The sequence below is a fragment of the Salvelinus fontinalis genome, chromosome 14 (assembly GCF_029448725.1).
Source record: "Salvelinus fontinalis isolate EN_2023a chromosome 14, ASM2944872v1, whole genome shotgun sequence".
Lineage (NCBI taxonomy): Eukaryota > Metazoa > Chordata > Actinopteri > Salmoniformes > Salmonidae > Salvelinus > Salvelinus fontinalis.
The window spans coordinates 30,714,331-30,733,714 of record NC_074678.1 but is presented as its reverse complement, the minus strand read 5'-3'; the positions used below and the strand labels follow the sequence as shown (position 1 = coordinate 30,733,714).

At 44.9% G+C, this 19,384-nt stretch overlaps 1 protein-coding gene across 1 annotated transcript in view; it reads left to right on the top strand.

Moving 5' to 3' along the window:
• Window positions 1-13,396: 13,396 nt before the first annotated feature.
• LOC129810604 (ephrin type-B receptor 1-like) overlaps window positions 13,397-19,384 on the top strand; it is a 235,345-nt gene continuing 229,357 nt past the window's right edge. Inside the window, exons 1-2 of the mRNA XM_055861287.1 lie at window positions 13,397-13,537; window positions 13,649-13,734. Of these exons, the coding sequence (XP_055717262.1) occupies window positions 13,677-13,734 (58 nt within the window). The 5' untranslated portion in view covers window positions 13,397-13,537; window positions 13,649-13,676. The remainder of the gene's footprint in view (window positions 13,538-13,648; window positions 13,735-19,384) is intronic.

The window sequence follows — 19,384 nt, the reverse complement described above, 5'->3', positions numbered from 1 at the left end:
TGCTTTAGTACCTGTATACAAGTCCATTAGAGCTGAACCTGTGTGTGCCACCTGCCACTCTACCTGTAAGGATAAACCTACACCCTACACCCTATCTTCACTTGAGCCCACATCCGCATATACATGTGGGTTGTCTTGAATTAGTGCATAGTGTCTCAGGTATACATGTTGAACTGCATAATTGTCAGTGCAGTAGTGATGGCCTGTTTTTTGTTGTTTAATGTCACTGAACCTTTTTATTAGGTCATCATAATATAATCTTTTTTCAAATGGTGCTCTACAATTCAATAATATGTTAGTTTTTATTTGGCTCATACCATGAACTCAAAGGGGCAACACATATTTATTTACTTTCACAGGACAAGGTCCTCCGCAGGCTTGCTGTTCAAATACATAACCATTGTAATTTAGTTTTAGCATTGTATAACAGATGCTGTAATGAGAGTGAAATCACCAGAAAGTGGGTTATAGAGAGTCATGGTAAGATAGATAATAATGCTGCTCAGAAGCATCACTTCTTTCCTCCCATCTTTGGCAGCAATATAGAACCTGTTCTCAGTGGCCAGGGCAGGCAGCTTGGTTCCTGATATCTCTCTGGATGACACACTGCTCAGCTTCCTATCCTTGGACTTAAGTGCTGCTCTCGACCAACAGCATGCATCCATTCAGCAACACCTTCCTGCTGAACAACTAACTGTTTTCAACCAGGACCTGACGTCTGCATTGGGAGGGAGCACAAAGGTGGCCTTGAGGGGTGTGGGTGTTGTGGCACTAGTCCTGTCCCTACTCTTTGATGTCTTAGCCCACAAGGCAAAAGGGCAGGGGGACAACGAGAATGCTATGAACGCTACAAAGATGATATTTGGAATCAGCAATTCCTCAAGAATTGGATCCCACATCAATGAATACCTGCAGCTGGTCCCTGATATAGCTGGTGATATGGACAAGATGGCAGAGGTGACAGAGCTCTATGACCGGTACCCAAAGTTTGAGCTGTTTGACCATTTTGAGAGGATGACCAACAAGAGATGTATGGGGTCAGTGGCCATGAAGCAGTAGCTGTGTGGGGCAGCGTTCCACCTGCACATGAGGATCCACAAGATCCGCTTGGGCTCCATTCCATGAGGCTCAGCAGAAGCACTGCGTCTCTCCTACAATACTGTGTTCACCAGCCTGGTCCAGCTCTATACAGAGTAAGTAATCAATAATATACAGAAGACACCTCCAGTGCCAGGAGCCGACATTATGCCAGGGCTCCTGGTCATTGAGCCCTACACAGATTTCACACACAGAGTTCAACACAGTCTCTGTGAGTCCAAGGTCATTAGAGATGCTCTGCTGCTTTGGATCATTGCTGCTCAGGACATTGAAGACAGCAAAGACTTCTTTCGGCAGTCTGAACGGGACTTTTATAAACTGATCGACCAATGGAAAGGTTTTGAATTGCAGAAAAGAAAGGGAGAGTGAAGCTAAGTGTGTCAGTGAAATCCATGTTAGTTGTATTTTGATTTCAAACAAGTCAATACATTACACATGGATTTTTGTAACACATGTAATCACAAACATAGGATATTATGTCAATCATGATTGTAATTAATGTTAGCTGGAATCTGGAAAGTAATGGAAGAAAAGTTCCTTTAAAATGTGTAGCGGTAGTCTTAAAGGTGACGGTAATATCTCATCATTTGATATGGTGATTTTTATATTTTGGAATGATTAGATAAAGAGTGCATTAACAAGGCTCTGAGTCTGTCAACAACAATGCATGTACTGTTTGCCTCTGCTCTAAAGATTTGCAAACCTTTTTCATTGGATGATGATTATGATTGTTTTTTGCAAGTGGTGTCCTACATTCCGCTCTTTGGTTATTAGATGTTTGTCCAAGCCAGGACTATGTCCTTCAGACTCAACCCATCATGTTTTTAAATACACAGGTAGAGGAGTGCGTGAGACATACAGCACAGCCCAAACATGGGTAACAAAGCTTGCAGTCCATCTTCAGAAACCATTAACTGTCTGTCTGATGTAGCCAGCCATGATGGCATCGTTCCAGACATCTCTGAACTTGTCTGCTTCTCTGGAACATCAATATGCAGCCATCCAGCAGAATATGTCGGCTGAGCATCTAACAGCCTTTAACCATGACCTGATGTCTGCATTTGGAGGGAGCACCAAGGTGAGCCTGGGAGGTCTGGGGATTGTGGCTGTCACTGCTCTTTGAGGTCTTGGCTCACCAGATCCAAGGACAAAGGTCGTCCATGGACCCCATACAGAGGATATTTGGAGCGGATCACTCCTCAGAAATCGAGTACTTACAGCAAGTTCCTGGTATAACCAATGATAAGAAGAGGATGTCAGAGCTCCTGGTACGTTACGACCGGAAGCTTAAACATGAGCTGGAGGACTTCTATGAGAGGTTGGTAGTAGAGAGAAGCATGAACATCACTGGTGTGTGGTGTGAAACAGTGGCTGAATGGGGCAGCTTTCCACATGCACATGCGGATCTATAGGGTTTGTCTAACTGACTCACCAGAAGGCCCTGTACAGTCGTGGCCAGTCGTGGCCAGTCGTGGCCAAATGTTTTGAGAATGACACAAATATGAATTTTCACAAAGTCTGCTGTTGTGTGATGGCAATTTGCATATACTCCAGAATGTTATGAAGAGTGATCAGATGAATTGCAATTAATTGCAAAGTCACTCTTTGCCATGCAAGTTAACTGAATCCCAAAAAACATTTCCACTGCATTTCAGCTCTGCCACAAAAGGACCAGCTGACATCATGTCAGTGATTCTCTCGTTAACATAGGTGTGAGTGTTGACGAGGACAAGGCTGGAGATCACCCTGTCTTACTGATTGAGTTCGAGTAACAGACTGGAAGCTTCAAAAGGAGGGTGGTGCTTGGAATCATTGTTCTTCCTCTGTCAACCACGGTTACCTGCAAGGTAACACGTGCCATCATCATTACTTTGCACAAAAAGGGCTTCACAGGCAAGGATATTGCTCCCAGTAAGTTTGCACCTAAATCAACCATTTATCGGATCATCAAGAACTTCAAGGATGTAACAGTCCTGACCTATTTATGTTAGTTTTTATGTGTTTTTGGTCAGGGCATGTGTTTTGGGTGGGCAGTCTATGTTACCTGTTTCTATGTTGGTTTCGGTTTGCCTGGTATGGCTCTTGATTAGAGGCAGGTGGTTTGCATTTTCCTCTAATCAAGAGTCATATTTAGGTAGGGCATTATCACTGTGTGTTTGTGGGTGATTGTCTCCTGTGATGTCTTCGTCGTTGTCGATGTGTTTCACTTACGGGACTGTTTGGCTGTTCGTGTGTTTCGATGTAACGTTCCTGTCCGTGAGTTTACGTTTGTTATGTGAGTTTATGTTCAGGTTCCGTTCTACGTCGTTTGTTATTTTGTAAGTTTTGAAAGTGTTTGTTTTCGTTGTCATCGGTGTTCGTTATAAAATAAAGATGGCATATTTCCCAGACTCCGCATTTTGGTCAGAAGATCCTTCTCTCCTCACCTCATCTGAGGATGAGGAAAGCGACAGCTGTGACAGAATCACCCACCAAAATACAGAGACCAAGCGGTATGGGAAAAATGCTCGACGGAGCAACAAGGACTTTTGGACTTGGGAGGAGATCCTGTCTGGTAGAGGACCCTGGGCGCAAACTGGAGGAAATCGCTGCTCTCGTGAGAAGAGTGAGGCAGCCACAGCCCAGGAGCGCTGGTATGAGGAGGCAGCTAGGAGACGTGGATGGAAGCCGGAGATTCAAGCTCGTAACCGGAATTATGAGGGGACACGTCTTGCACGGAAGCCCGAAAAGCCCGTGAGTAACTCCCAAAAATTTCTTGGGGGGGGGCTAAGGGGTTGTGGGCCAAGGGCAGGTAGGAGACCTGCGCCCACTTCCCAGGCTAACCGTGGAGAGCGGGAGTACGGGCAGACACCGTGTTACGCAGTAGAGCGCACGGTGTCTCCTGTACGTGTGCATAGCCCAGTGCGGGTTATTCCACCTCCCCGCACTGGTAGGGCTAGATTGGGCATTGAGCCAGGTGTCATGAGGCCGGCTCAACGCGTCTGGTCTCCAGTGCGTCTCCTCGGGCCGGCATACATGGCACCTGCCTTACGCATGGTTTCCCCGGTTCGCCTGCATAGCCCAGTGCGGGCTATTCCACCTCGCCGCACTGGCAGGGCGACCGGGAGCATTCAACCAGGTAAGGTTGGGCAGGCTCAATGCTCAAGAGAGCCAGTACGCCTGCACGGTCCGGTATTTCCGGCGCCACCTCCCCGCCCCAGCCTAGTACCTACAGTGCCTATATTACGCACTAGGCTACCAGTGCATTTCCAGAGCCCTGTTCCTCCTCCACGCACTCTCCCTATAGTGCGTGTATCCAGTTCGGTGCCTCCAGTTCCGGCCCCACGCACTAAGCCACCTGTGCGTCTCCCAAGTCCTGTACACACTGTCACTTCTCCCCGTACTAGTCCTGAGGTGCGTGCCCTCAGCCAGGTGCCACCAGTGCCGGTACCACGCACCAGGTATAGAGTACGCTTTGAGAGTTCAGTGTGCCCTGTCTCTGCTCCACGCACTAGTAGGAAGGTGCTTATCATTAGCCCGGTGCCTCCAGTTCCGGCACCACGCACCAGGTCTACAGTGCGCCGTATCCGGCCAGAGCCATCCGTCTCCCCAACGCCATCTGAGCCATCCGTCTCCCCAGCGCCATCTGAGCCATCCGTCTCCCCAGCGCCATCTGAGCCATCCGTCTCCCCAGCGCCATCTGAGCCATCCGTCTCCCCAGCGCCATCTGAGTCATCCGTCTGCCAGGAGCCTGCAAAGCCGCCCGTCTGCCATGAGCCTGCAAAGCCGCCCGTCTGCCATGAGCCTACAGAGCCATCCGCCAGACAGGAGCCGCTAGAGCCGTCAGCCAGACAGGAGCCGCTAGAGCCGCCCGCCAGACAGGATCTGCCAGAGCCGCCAACCAGACAGGATCTGCCAGAGCCGCCAACCAGACAGGATCTGCCAGAGCCGCCAACCAGACAGGATCTGCCAGAGCCGCCAATCAGACAGGATCTGCCAGAGCCGCCAGCGAGCCATGAGCAGCCAGAGCCGTCAGAGAGCCATGAGCAGCCAGAGCCGTCAGAGAGCCATGAGCAGCCAGAGCCGTCAGAGAGCCATGAGCAGCCAGAGCCGTCAGAGAGCCATGAGCAGCCAGAGCCGTCAGTGAGCCATGAGCAGCCAGAGCCGTCAGAGAGCCATGAGCAGCCAGAGCCGTCAGAGCGCCATGAGCGTCGAGAGCCGTCAGCCTGCCATGAGCGTCGAGAGCCGTCAGCCTGCCATGAGCGTCGAGAGCCGTCAGCCTGCCATGAGCGTCGAGAGCCGTCAGCCTGCCATGAGCGTCGAGAGCCGTCAGCCTGCCATGAGCGTAGAGAGCCGTCAGTCTGCCATGAGCGTCGAGAGCCGTCAGCCAGCATGGACCTGCCAGAGCCGTCCAAACAGGACCTGCCAGAGTCCTTCAGCCGGGATCTGCCCCTTGTCCCGGTGCTGCCCCTTGTCCCGGTGCTGCCCCTTGTCCCGGTGCTGCCCCTTGTCCCGGTGCTGCCCCTTGTCCCGGTGCTGCCCCTTGTCCCGGTGCTGCCCCTTGTCCCGGTGCTGCCCCTTGTCCCGGTGCTGCCCCTTATTCCAGTGATGGTCCTTATCCTGGTGCTGCCCCTTGTTTTTGTGCTGCCCCTTGTCCCGGTGCTACCCCTTGTCCCGGTGCTGCCCCTTGTTCCGGTGCTAGCTGATTATTTAGGGGAAGGTAATGTTTGGGTGGTCAGTGGTAGGGGTAGACAGAAGAGGGGAGTGACTATGGTGGTATGGGGACAGCGTCCGGAACCGGAACCACCACCGTGGTCAACTGCCCACCCGGACCCTCCCCTGGACTTTGTGCTGGTGCGCCCGGCGTTCGCACCTTGGGGGGGGGGGTACTGTAACAGTCCTGACCTATTTATGTTAGTTTTTATGTGTTTTTGGTCAGGGCATGTGTTTTGGGTGGGCAGTCTATGTTACCTGTTTCTATGTTGGTTTCGGTTTGCCTGGTATGGCTCTTGATTAGAGGCAGGTGGTTTGCATTTTCCTCTAATCAAGAGTCATATTTAGGTAGGGCATTATCACTGTGTGTTTGTGGGTGATTGTCTCCTGTGATGTCTTCGTCGTTGTCGATGTGTTTCACTTACGGGACTGTTTGGCTGTTCGTGTGTTTCGATGTAACGTTCCTGTCCGTGAGTTTACGTTTGTTATGTGAGTTTATGTTCAGGTTCCGTTCTACGTCGTTTGTTATTTTGTAAGTTTTGAAAGTGTTTGTTTTCGTTGTCATCGGTGTTCGTTATAAAATAAAGATGGCATATTTCCCAGACTCCGCATTTTGGTCAGAAGATCCTTCTCTCCTCACCTCATCTGAGGATGAGGAAAGCGACAGCTGTGACAAAGGAGAGCGGTTCAATTGTTGTGAAGAAGGCTTCAGGGCGCCCAAGAAAGTCCAGCAAGCGCCAGGACCGCCTCCTAAACTTGATTCAGCTGCGGGATGGGGGCACCACCAGTACAGAGCTTGCTCAGGAATGGCAGCAGGCAGGTGTGAGTGCATCTGCACGCACAGTGAGGTGAAGACTTTTGGAGGATGGGCTGGTGTCAAGAAGGGCAGCAAAGAAGCCACTTCTCTCCAGGAAAAACATCAGGGACAGACTGATATTCTGCAAAAGGGACAGGGATTGGACTGCTGAGGACTGGGGTAAAGTCATTTTCTCTGATGAATCCCCTTTCCGGTTGTTTGGGGCATCTGGAAAAAAGCTTGGCCAGAGAAGACAAGGTGAGCGCTACCATCAGTCCTGTGTCATGCCAGCAGTAAAGCATCTTGAGACCATTCATGTGTGGGGTTGCTTCTCAGCCAAGGGAGTTGGCTCACTCACAATTTTGCCTAAGAACATAGCCATGAATAAAGAATGGTACCAACACATCCTCCGAGAGCAACTTCACCCAACCATCCAGGAACAGTTTGGTGACGAACAATGCCTTTTCCAGCATGATGGAACACCTTGCCATAAGGCAAAAGTGATAACTAAGTGGCTCGGGGAACAAAACATCGATATTTTGGGTCCATGGCCAGGAAACTCCCCAGACCTTAATCCCATTGAGAACTTGTGGTCAATCCTCAAGAGGCGGGTGGACAAACAAAAACCCACAAATTCTGACAACTCCAAGTATTGATTATGCAAGAATGGGCAGCCATCAGTCAGGATGTGGCCCAGAAGTTAATTGACAGCATGCCAGGGTGGATTGCAGAGGTCTTGAAAAATAAGGGTCAACACTGCAAATGTTGACTGCAAATATTGACTCTTTGCATCAACTTCATGTAATTGTCAATAAAAGCCTTTGACTCTTATGAAATGCTTGTAATTATACTTCAGTATTCCATAGTAACATCTGACAAAAAATATCTAAAGACACTGAAGCAGCAAACTTTGTGGAAATGAATATGTCTGTCATTCTCAAAACTTTTGGCCACGATGTGCTGAGCCAATACTATCAACTCAGTGTCCCTGCCTTGATAAAGACTTTTACAGAGTTTCTACAGAGAAATATCCAGGAGACCCCCCTGTTGGCAAAATCCAACAGTGTGCCAGGGCTCCTGGTCATTGAGCCCTACAGGAACGTCACACATAAATTTCAACACCATCCCTGTCCAAGATCATTGGAGACGCTCTGCTGACCCGGATCATTGCTGCTCAGGACATTGAGTAGAGTAAATACTTATTTCTGCAGACTGAAAGTGACTTTGATGATCTGATCAAGAAATGAAAGACTGAAAGAATATTCATCTGCATAATGCATAGTGGTAGAAATAATGATGTACACTGAGTGTACAAAACATTAGGAACACCTTCCTAGTATTGAGTTGCACCCCTTTTGCCCTCAGAACATCCTCAAATCGACAGCCATGGACTCTACAAGGTGTTGAAAGCGTTCCACAGGGATGCTGGCCCATGCTGACTCCAACATGTCCTTTGGGTGGTGGATCATTCTTTATACACAGGAAACGGTTGAGTGTGAAAAATCCAGCAACGTTGCAGCTCTTGACATACTCAAACCGGTGCGCCTGGCTCCTACCATACCCCGTTCAAATGCACTTAAATCTTTTGTCTTGCCCATTCACCCTCTGCATTGCACACACACAATCCTTGTCTCAAGGCTTTAAAATCCTTTAACCTGTCTCCTCACCTTCATCTACACTGATTTGAAGTAGATTTAACCGGTGACATCAATAAGGGATCAAATCATTCACCTGGTCAGTCTATGTCATTGAAAGAGCAGCTGTTCCTAATGTTTTGTGCACTCAGTGTATACTCTTATAGTTGGCTTATGGCCTGTAATTAATGTATACTCATGTTACAAACACAAAGGATAATGTAATTACCAAAGAATAAAGTAACAAAAATGTATATAACCCAGCATTCATAATGTTATCTGGTGTGTGACTTACGCGCGTGTGTACTGTACACACACACACGTGCACACACGCACACATTTTGGAATCCTAACCCTAACCCTAACCCTAACCAAAACCCTAAACCTAACTTCTAAACCTAACCACTAACCCCTTACCCTAACCCCAATTCTAATCCTAACACCTGAGCTTAAAATAACCTTTGTCCTCATGGGGATGTGGGAAATGTTCCCACGAGGGAGAAAGTTCCTTGTTTTGTTATCCTTGTGGGGACTTTGGGGGATTTTCGGTCCCCACAAGGATAGAAGAACCACCCCCCCCCCCAACCCTTGACTTTGCCTTCTGAAAGTATTCAGACCCCTTGATTTTTTCCCAATTTTGTTAGGTTACAGCCTTATTCTAAAATGTATTACACCCCCCCCCCCCTTATCAATCTACACACAATACCCCATAATGACAGAGCAAAAATTGCAAATTTATCAAATAAAACTGAAATATTACATTTACATAAGTTCAGACCCTTTACTCAGTACTTCGTTGAAGCACCTTTGGCAGCGATTACAGCCTCGAGTCTTCTTGGGTATGACGCTACAAGCTTGGCACACCTGTATTTGGGTAGTTTCTCCCATTCTTCTCCTCTTAAGCTCTAGCAGGTTGGATGGGTAGCGATGCTGCACAGCTATTTTCAGGTCTCTCCAGAGATATTCAATTGGCTTCAAGTCCGGGCTCTGGCTGGGCCACTCAAGGACATTCAGAGACTGGTCCCGAAACCATTCCTGCGTTGTCTTGGCTGTGTGCTTAGGGTCGTTGTCCTGTTGGAAAGGGAACCTTCGCCCTAGTCTGAGGTTCTTGAGCGCTCTGGAGCAGGTTTTCATCAAGGATCTCTCTGTACTTTGTTCCGTTCATCTTTGCCTCGATCCTGACTAGTCTCCCAGTCCCTGCTGCTGAAAAACATTCCCAGAGCATAATGTTGCATCCACCATGCTTCACCGTAGGGATGGCGCCAGGCATTCAGGCCAAAGAGTTCCATCTTAATTTCATCAGACCAGAGAATCTTGTTTCTCATAGTCTGAGAGTCTTTAGGTGCCTTTTGGCAAACTTTAAGCAGGCTGTCATGTGACTTTTACTGAGGAGTTTCTTCAAGCGCAGTCGCAAAAACCATCAAGCGCTATGATGAAACTGGCTTTCATGAGGACCGCCACAGGAATGGATGACCCAAAGTTACCTTAGCTGCAGAGGATAAGTTCATTAGAGTTACCAGCCTCAGAAATTGCAGCCCAAATAAATGCTTCAAAGAGTTCAACAGACACATCTCAACATCAACTGTTCAAAGGGGATGTGTGAATCAGGCCTTCATGGTCGAATTGTTGTAAAGAAACCACTACTAAAGGACACCAATTAGAAGAAGAGACTTGCTTGGGCCAAGAAACATGAGATTTTTGGTTCCAACTGCCGTATCTTTGTGAGACGCGGTGTGGGTGAACGGATGATCTCCGCATATGTATTTCCCACCGTAAAGCATGGAGGAGGAGGTGTTATGCTGTGGAGGTGCTTTGCTGGTGGCACTATCTGTGATTTATTTTGAATTCAAGGCACACTTAACCAGCATGGCTACCACAGCCTTCTGCAGCGATACACCATCCCATCTGGTTTGGGCTTAGTGGGATTATCATTTGTTTTTTCTAACAGGACAATGACTCAACACACCTCCAGGCTGTGTAAGGGCTATTTTACCAAGAAGGAGCGTGATGGAGTGCTGCATCAGATGACCTGACCTCCACAATCCCCTGACCTCAACCAAATTGAGATGGTTTGGGATGAATCGGACCGCAGAGTGAAGGAAAAGCAACCAACAAGTGCTAAGCATACTGTATGTGGGAACTCCTTCAAGACTGTTGGAAAAGCATTCCAGGTGAAGCTGGTTGAGGGAATGCCAAGAGTGTGCAAAGCTGTCATCAAGGCAAAGGGTGGCTATTTGAAGAATCTCAAATATAAAATGTATTTTGATTTAACCCATTTTTGGTTAATACATGATTCCATATGTGTTATGTTATAGTTTTGATGTTTTCACTATTATTCTGCAATGAGGAAATAGTAAAAATAAAGAAAAACCCTTGAATGAGTAGGTGTTCTAAAACTTTTGACTGGTAATGTGTGTGTGTGTGTGTGTGTGTGTGTGTGTGTGTGTGTGTGTGTGTGTGTATGTGTGTGTGTGTGTGTGTGTGTGTGTGTGTGTGTGTGTGTGTGAGAATTCACATTTTAGCAAGACAATAACCTAAAACAAGGCCAAATCTACACTGGGGTTGCTTACCAAGAAGACAGTGAATTTTCTTGTGTGTTTTGACTTAAATCTGCTTGAAATTTATGGCAAGACTTGAAAATGGTTGTCTAGCAATGATCAACAACCAATATGAAAGAATAATGGGTAAATATTAGAGACTCATAGCTGTAATCACTGCCAATGGTGATTATAACATCTATTGACTTAGGGTTGTGAATACTTATGGAAATTAGATATTTCTCTAATTTTCATTACATTTGCAAAAATGTCTGCAAACATGTTTTCTTTGATCATTATGGGGTATTGTCTGTAGATTGGTGAGAAAAATAAATACATTTCATCTATTTTAAATTCAGGCTGTAACACAACAAAATGTGGAATAAGTCATGGGGAATGAATACTTTCTGAAAGCACTGTACAGAGCTTCTGTCCCTGTGCCTCCTTTACCCTTGGTTAGCCACATTGGTTAGCTCCCGCTCAGCCCAGTCAAAGCTCTTCTCTGTCCTGGCACCCCAATGATGTAACTAGCTTCCCCCTGAAGCTAGGACAGCTGAGTCCCTGCCCATCTTCTGAAAACATTTGAAAGCCTACCTCTTCAAAGAGTATCTTAAATAATCCCACAGCACCCCTCGGACCCCCTCATAAATTGCCTTTTGTGAAATTACACTAACACTTGACACCCCCCCCCCCCCACACACACACACTTGCACTGACTTTGCTGATAAAATGTACTTACTATACTGAGATATGTGGTTGTTCCACCTAATTATCTTAAGATGAATGCACTAACTGAAAGTTGGATAAGAGCGTCTGCTAAATGACTAAAGTGTAAATGTTGGGCTGATAGTTATATCGTGTGTGTGTGTGCACAGGGGTGTGGTATGTACATGTGTGTGTATTTCTGTTTAGGGGGTGCATCCCTGTGTATTTACATGTGGCTTTGTGTAGGACTGGGCGTATAATTATTTTTCATTTCTGCCATCCAAAGATGTCTGCGCGGCAGTTCAGCCAGCTCCAGAGAGTCGGCACAGGGCTGTAATTGGAAGTAGAGCAAGTGAGCGGAGCTGCTGTATTGATAAGAGCGTATCAGGCTCCGTCAGCAGGCCCTGTGTCCGCCACGCTTCCCTAGGGAGGGGAGGAGGAGCTGTGAGTCTGCCATCTGTTGGAGCAGGCGCCTCACTAGGGGGAGGCAGGGAGGCATGAGGGTGGGTTGGTGCAGGCAGTCTGCAAATATATACACGTACATGTAATAGCTGCAGATCTGTCTGCCAATTAAGGTATGAATGTAATGGGAGTATGTGTGAGGAGTGCTAATGAAGACAAGTGGGCAAACTAATATAACAGCACCGTGTGTGTGTGTTTGTGTGTGTGTGTGGAGGGGGAGGGTTTCGCTACCTAGTTGGGTGTGAGTGGGCAGAGCCGCAACTGTTGGCACACACCCTGCCTACATTATTGTGTGTCCTGTCTGTCTGGGGCCTGCCTGGGCTGTTGAGTCTCAGGCTGTTGACTTCTCCACCCTCATATAGGCAGACAGTAATATCAGTATTTCATAAGTGAGGATAGCAAAGTTATTATATATTCTATGTAATGGGAGATACCATTTTGTACATAAGATGTACATGGGAACTAAATGGAGCCACAATTTAATATGGGGTGGCAGGTAGCCTAGTGGTTAGAGCGTTGGGACAGTAAGTGAAAGGTTGCTGGATCGATTCCCCGAGCTGAGAAATCTGTTGTTCTTCCCCTGAACAAGGCAGTTCCCCGATAGGCCGTCATTGTAAATTAGAATTTGTTCTTAACTGGCTTGCCTGGTTAAATAATATTAAGTAGTGAATACACATTATGTAAACATAAATTTAACACTAGTAGCCTATCCATTTAGACACAATTTCTTCATACTACCCAAATGACGATCTGAAATTAACTACATATTACCATATTCATTTGATTTGATTCTAGAACACAGCACCAAGTACAGTGAATGAAGTGCAAGACAATGAATATTCATATTCACAACAAACTACTTTCAAGATGTTAGTATAGAGGACATCAATCCAAACCATTTCATAGGCTTACAGTGTGTCACTTCAATGCACATGTTAAAAGTTGTTATGCCGTGCCATGATGACACGGGAATGGTCTGTTGTTAGAATAGACTCTTAAATCTGCCATATGCTCCTGCAGAACATAAACCATTCATAAATCTACGAGCCTACTTAATAAACTAGGTGGTCGATCCTAAATGATGGCAGATATAAGTTTTTTGATTCTGTCGTTGTCATGCATGTGATGGGTTTAATTCCCATCAAATAGAGATATTACAGGTGACAATTCAGTATATCACCATGGGCTATGGAAATAGCTTTCGTGACTATGTATAGCCATAATACACCATGGACTGCTTAGATTTATGGAATAGCATGATAAATAAATGGTAAAATGCAATCACATTATCGCCGTAGTGAAATTTATCTGATGAGAAACACCTATTAGGTGAAGCTGTGCATGCAGTGCTTTATCTGGACCACTAGTCGTTGCTCTTTCCCTGCAGTATGATTGGATGGCAAAGCAGGGGACTTTTCAGTAGTTTAAAAATGTTAGTAGGAATCTGAGCGGGTGCTCTGTAGCGATTGGTTTGAGATGCGCTATCTTCTTTTCGTGATTGGTCACGAGGTGTTAAAGGGGTGTGAGAAGTGCTGTTGAGGGAACGGGGGCCAAGGTCTATCTCTCATCCCGCTTCATTTATCCCCTACATGCCTCATCCTCCAAGTAACCTAGTAGGTTTTCATACACTGCGTACAGTACGGTTTGAAATGTGATTCAACATACGCACTGCTGGAATACTATTCTGTGGCAGCTAAAGGATTTGTGTTTACACCTTTTTAAAGGGGAGAGGAAAGGCAGACCACCTTTGCCATGCCAGCGGATTTGTTAGCGGTTTTATGCGTGATTACTACGGTTTACGCAGTGGAAGGTAAATTATTTGAGTTTCTCTCTTTTTATCTGTGATATTCTATTGCTATGTGTGCAGGTATGTGAACGCAATATGGTGCATTAATAGTGTTAATGTAAGCGCATTGATGTATTCGTTTCTAAAGGTATGGAAAGCAATCAGGATCTTGGATGGGATAACTTTGGAACTGGTTCCGTGGCGCCTCTCTGATTGATTCAGGGAGAGGTACCCAGGGTCGAGGGTGGGTGTACCACTGCCACTACGATGGTGGATGTGCAGTTTTGGGTCATGTATTCCCTTCAATAATATACCTTCAATAATTAGACTACAAGATGAGAATTGAATCAATGTATTATTGATTCATATTATATATAATATCATCGTTGCTTTATGATGCGTTCATGTCGCGTTGAAACTTGGGACCTCCGAGTTAAAAGGAACGTATGTCGTTTGTGTAGAGCTTGTGTAGAGCTTTATGACTTCATTGAATCTCTTTTTACTTGATGTGAAGCTGTCCCTCTCTAGAAGCTATAGAGAAGGTCAAGGTCTCTCCTAAATGCTGTCTGTTCGAAATAATAATGAGATAAGTTCTGTATGGAGGTTTGTTCCTCTCATGTCCATTTTTCTCTCCGGTTTTCGACAAAATATTTGAAAGGTGGATTTTGTCTGTATGTATCTTTTTGAATAGGCTACTCGGACAGAATCCACAGGTTGGCTGGTCTCACGAGGTGTATTGCTATCATATCCCCAGACGCGATGCATAACGCTTCCTCCGCTATGGCTGCGATGAATAGCCTAGCCAACGTGCGTCAGTGGTGAACGCAATGACAGTCAGTTGATCGAATGTCCTTGTTTCATGTTTTCTTACTGAGGTTTCTTGTAGATCAATGCACTGAGATACACCATGTAACAAAAACTGTATCAAATGTTTCATCTTTGATTCGACCAGCTTGTTGGTGATGATAAGATACAATATGTCAAGGCAGGTAACACGGTTTTTGAAATGCAAAATGGTTACCTATTTAACCTGTACTTGGTAGAATAATACATGGGATTTAAAGCGCCTTTCAAGAAACTCAAGGACACTTTACAGCAGGAGAGTAAAAACCCCAAAAAGGATAATATAAAAACAAATAAAGCTACAAATCCCCATAATATGTGGACTAGGGGTGACTGGTCATATAGTGAGGACCCTCACCCTTTGCCTGGCCGTGACAATAACCTGGCTAATAAAATCAAATTACATTTTATTCGCCACGTGCTTCGTAAACAACAAGTGTAGACTAACAGTGAAATTGTTACTTATGGTCCCTTCCCAACAATGCGGAGAGAAAGAAAATAGAGAAATAATAGAAAAGTAAAAAATGTGGTAATAATAAATACACAATGAGTAACGATAACTTTTCTATATACACTGGGTACTAGTAACGAGTAGATGTGCAGGGGTACAAGGTAATTGAGGTAGATATGTACATATAACTAGGACTAAAGTGACAGATAATAAACAGTAGCAGCATATGTTATGAGTCAAAAAAGCGCTAGAAGATCAAGCAGATTGCGTTCTTCATTTCACCTGTCACATTATTTTACATTATGACGTTTACCGTAGTTCCCCAGAACAGTTGAGCCAGTCACGCGTTTGTTTGTAAATAGCACAACGGGAGAAAGTGGGAGCTTGTGAGTCCATAAAGTTTGATATCTATCGGCGAGTCTCTGTTGTGCTGCGCACATGAGGTGATGAAGTTACACTTGTATGCAATTCACTACTAAATGTTTGCCATTATATATCTTATAACGGCATTCTGCCAGAAGTGAAAGAGCTCTGGGTGAGATATCTCTACAGTTGCCATTATTTCTCTGTTAGCGTTTGTTCTCTCCTCAGTTCTTCTACCCGGTCCTCCACGTACACATGCTGCTCTTCCTTCAGAAAAGCATGCATCACAACTTTGTTCACTTGCACAATTTCTGTCTTTCACTTTCGATTGTAAATGTCCACACTCTCCGAAAATGACATTCGGTAGCTACTACTGTAGCTATGCTTGTATGTATGAGTTTTTGCAATTAGTTTGTTAGTTTCGCTCGTTAGCATTTAGCTAACAGCATCTATGTGATTTTGCTATTAGTTTGTGCAAATGTTGTTAGCATTCTGGTTATAGAGGCCCAATGGGATTGTCTTGCGTTTTTTGCGCGCCCCTGTGTGCTATGCCGGTAATACCGTAAATCCCATAATGAGAGAAGAACGGTATGATGATTTGAAAATCTGGATACCACCCAAGCCTAGTGTTGGTGTGTTTGGACCAGTGGCAGTCTGTACCGTTTAAGATGGAGGATGATTATTTTTTAATTAACATGGCCTTATTTCTATTACAGCATATTGGATGACTGTCATTCATATTACATTCACTCAGCTCAATGTAACATCGATAGGTTTAGGCTTACTACACGATACAAAAAAAAATTCTGTACCCATCATGAGGTTGCTACAACCTAGCTTATGAATAAAAGTTTATAATGTAGGTGTACAGGTCTAGAGAATTTTGAGTAATCAGACAGTGACACATTAAATACCGCCTTGCACACTCTTGCCTGTGTCTAGCTGATCTAGGGTGTAATCATTAGTCCAACAGTTGCAAACAAGAGTTTCTATTGGATAAATTCATTTATACCCGTTCCGTTTGCCTCCATTTAAGACTTTTTTTTCAACAGAATCACTGCAATGAATACACCCCTGATCACAAGCAAACAGCACTTTTATGCCAGACACATGCAAACAGCTTGTTGTATTTATAATTCCTTCCTGCATCTACCTATGCGCTCTCCTCCTCTCACCTTTTCCCTTCACTTGTGGACTTCAGTGCACAACACAACAGCTGTCTGTGACCAGGCGAACAAACCTTTCCAAGCCAAACCTTCATATCATGGCCACTAACCTCTACACACAGTCTACATTGTTGTCATGTCATAGTCAGCATAGTTACTTGAACTAACGCATTAGTAAACCCGCTACAGTGTAGTCACCAGCAATCAGTTTAGCAGTTACACCGGCAGCCCCAGTGGCAATAAATTAATAAAACCAAAAGCTTACCTTGACTCTGAAGAGTTCCAATGTTGGATAGCCATAGCCAGCTAGCTAACATAGCATCCCTCTGTTTGAGCTGGGTGTTTGAGTAGGCTAAACTAGCTAGCTGAATTTGTCACTAGCTAAGTAAGTGAAAGTGAAAACAAATATGCTAAGAAATATCTCTCTCTCTTTTTCTGCTCCTTACTTTTGGAAGATATTCATTTGTTCAAAATGGTTCCACAATTATTTTTCTTTGAGTCAACTACTCAACACATTTTATGCACTGCAGTGCTAGCTAGCTGTAGCTTATGCTTTCAGTACTAGATTCATTCTCTGATCCTTTGATTGGGTGGACAACATGTAAGTTCATGCTGCAAGAGCACTGATAAGTTGGAGGACGTCCTCCAGAAGTTGTCATAATTACTGTGTAAGTCTATGGAAGAGGGTGAGAACCATGAGCCTCCTAGGTTTTGTTTTGAAGTCAATGTTTTGAAGCTAGCTGTCCTCTGGCTATACAATCGCACTACGTTAGAGTGCTGTGGAGGCTACTGTAGACCTTCATTTCAAAACAATGTGTTTTTATAAATTATTTGGTGACGTGAAACTATTTAGAATAGTTTTATCTGAAAAGGACATGTGAACATATTTAGTATCGTTTTATCTAAAAAGGATAATTTTTATGAAATTCACTGAGGATGGTCTTCCTCGAAGGAGCCCCCACTGTTGTGGACCATATGTGATGTGGACACAGAGGAGCTTGAAGCTCTCGACCTGCTCCACTACAGCCCCCTCGATGTTGATGGGGGCGTGCTTGGCCCTCCGATTCCTGTAGTCCATGATCAGCTCCTTTTGTCTTAATCAGGTTGAGGGAGAATTTGTTGTCATGTCACCTCCTCCCTAATGGACAGTGGTTCCCAAACTAGGGGTCGTGAAAATGGGGTCCTGGGAAAATTTTCAAAATCCTGGAGAAAATAAATATATACAAAAAATATATAAATTATAATATCGTCGTTGTATCTCAATCATTGTAATGTTCTTATCCATAACAATCTAAAATAGAAAATTATTCAAATCTAAAAGATAGAATTCAACTAGAGAGCGCCCTTAAATTATGGGAAAAGCCTCACTTGACCGTTGCACTTGAATCATTCCCACGGTGAATGGCTAGGCCTGCTACACTATGAAACCGCACACTATTGCAGAGACTTTGATATTACTGAATGCAACTGATATGGTGAAAACAATGTGTGGGGAGAAAGACGCACAAACTCACATCAATAGCTTTGTCAGTTAAATGAAGAATTCATGCTATTGCTAGCAATCAAGAGAAAACTCTGACTGAACGACTCAAACTCCCCAGTTTATGGACATTAGCTGTGAGGGCTGAGATGTCCATGTATTGACTTTTATTCACTTTACATGTCAGGGGATGCTATTCACGAGTACATATTATTCTGTCTCACGATTCCCGAACATGAAATGGCACAGGGGATGTTCAGTGTGCTGCATGGCTATATTGATGAAGAACAGATTCCATGGGATCAAATGGTGGGCTTTTGCATAGATGGGCCAGGCCTCTGCACTCTAGTTAGGAATGGGTCTCTCTCTGCCATATGGACGCATTGTATGATACACCGAGAGCAACTGGAGGCAAAAGAGCTGAGCGCAGAAATCAGAAATATACTGCAGCAGGTAACTTCGATTGTAAATTACATCAAACCACATCCGCTGTTCGCAAAACTATGTGTAGATATGGGATCAGAGCATGACAATGTTCTTTTTCACACCGAGGCCTGGTGGTTATCGAGGGGGAGTATTGGAAAGATTTTTCGCATTGAGAGAGAAACTGTTGTCATTCACAAGGGATGTAAAAAAAAAAAAACAGACTTGGTTGAGTTTCTATGTAATGAAAAGAAAATGTCTCCTTGCATATTTTGGAAACTGAACGAACTGAACCCAAGCATGCAGTGGAAATACAAAAGCATTGTGACCAAATCAGTTGATTCAGAGGAGATAATTATTTTTGGAGAGTCTTTCAAAAGCGAACCATGCCCCCTTCCCTCAGCTGTGCATCAGTAAGTGTCCCACACAGTGATGACTGCTCACCTCCAACGCTTGGAAGAGCACTTTGGGACCTACGTCCCAATCCGTTTGACTGTGATCCTGGCTCAGTTGACATGCCGGTAAGTGAAATCGAACACCTACGGAGGAATTTTGGTTCCTGACTCAAAGGGAATAATACACTGCTGTCTCCCTCTGGGCATTAATGCCGTGTTCAAAATAACTGGGAACTGGGAACTCAAATCTCAGACTTCTGACTTCAGTGTTTTCAAGAAAACTGGTATTTATGAAGCCGGTGATTGATGTGATTAACTCCTCAATGCCATCAGATGAATCCCGGAACATATTCCAGTCTGTGCTAGCTAAACAGTCCTGTAGTTTAGCATCCGCTTCCTCTATAGGCCAGCCCCGATAGAGGACTGCTTAGCTCGCCTATTAGTGGCCAGTTCCCATGAATGAGATGACCCATGTTAAGGCAGACATTGTCAAGAAATATCCACAGCTATCCATAAACAATGCCAATTAGTGAATTGCCTTGGCCTTATTAAT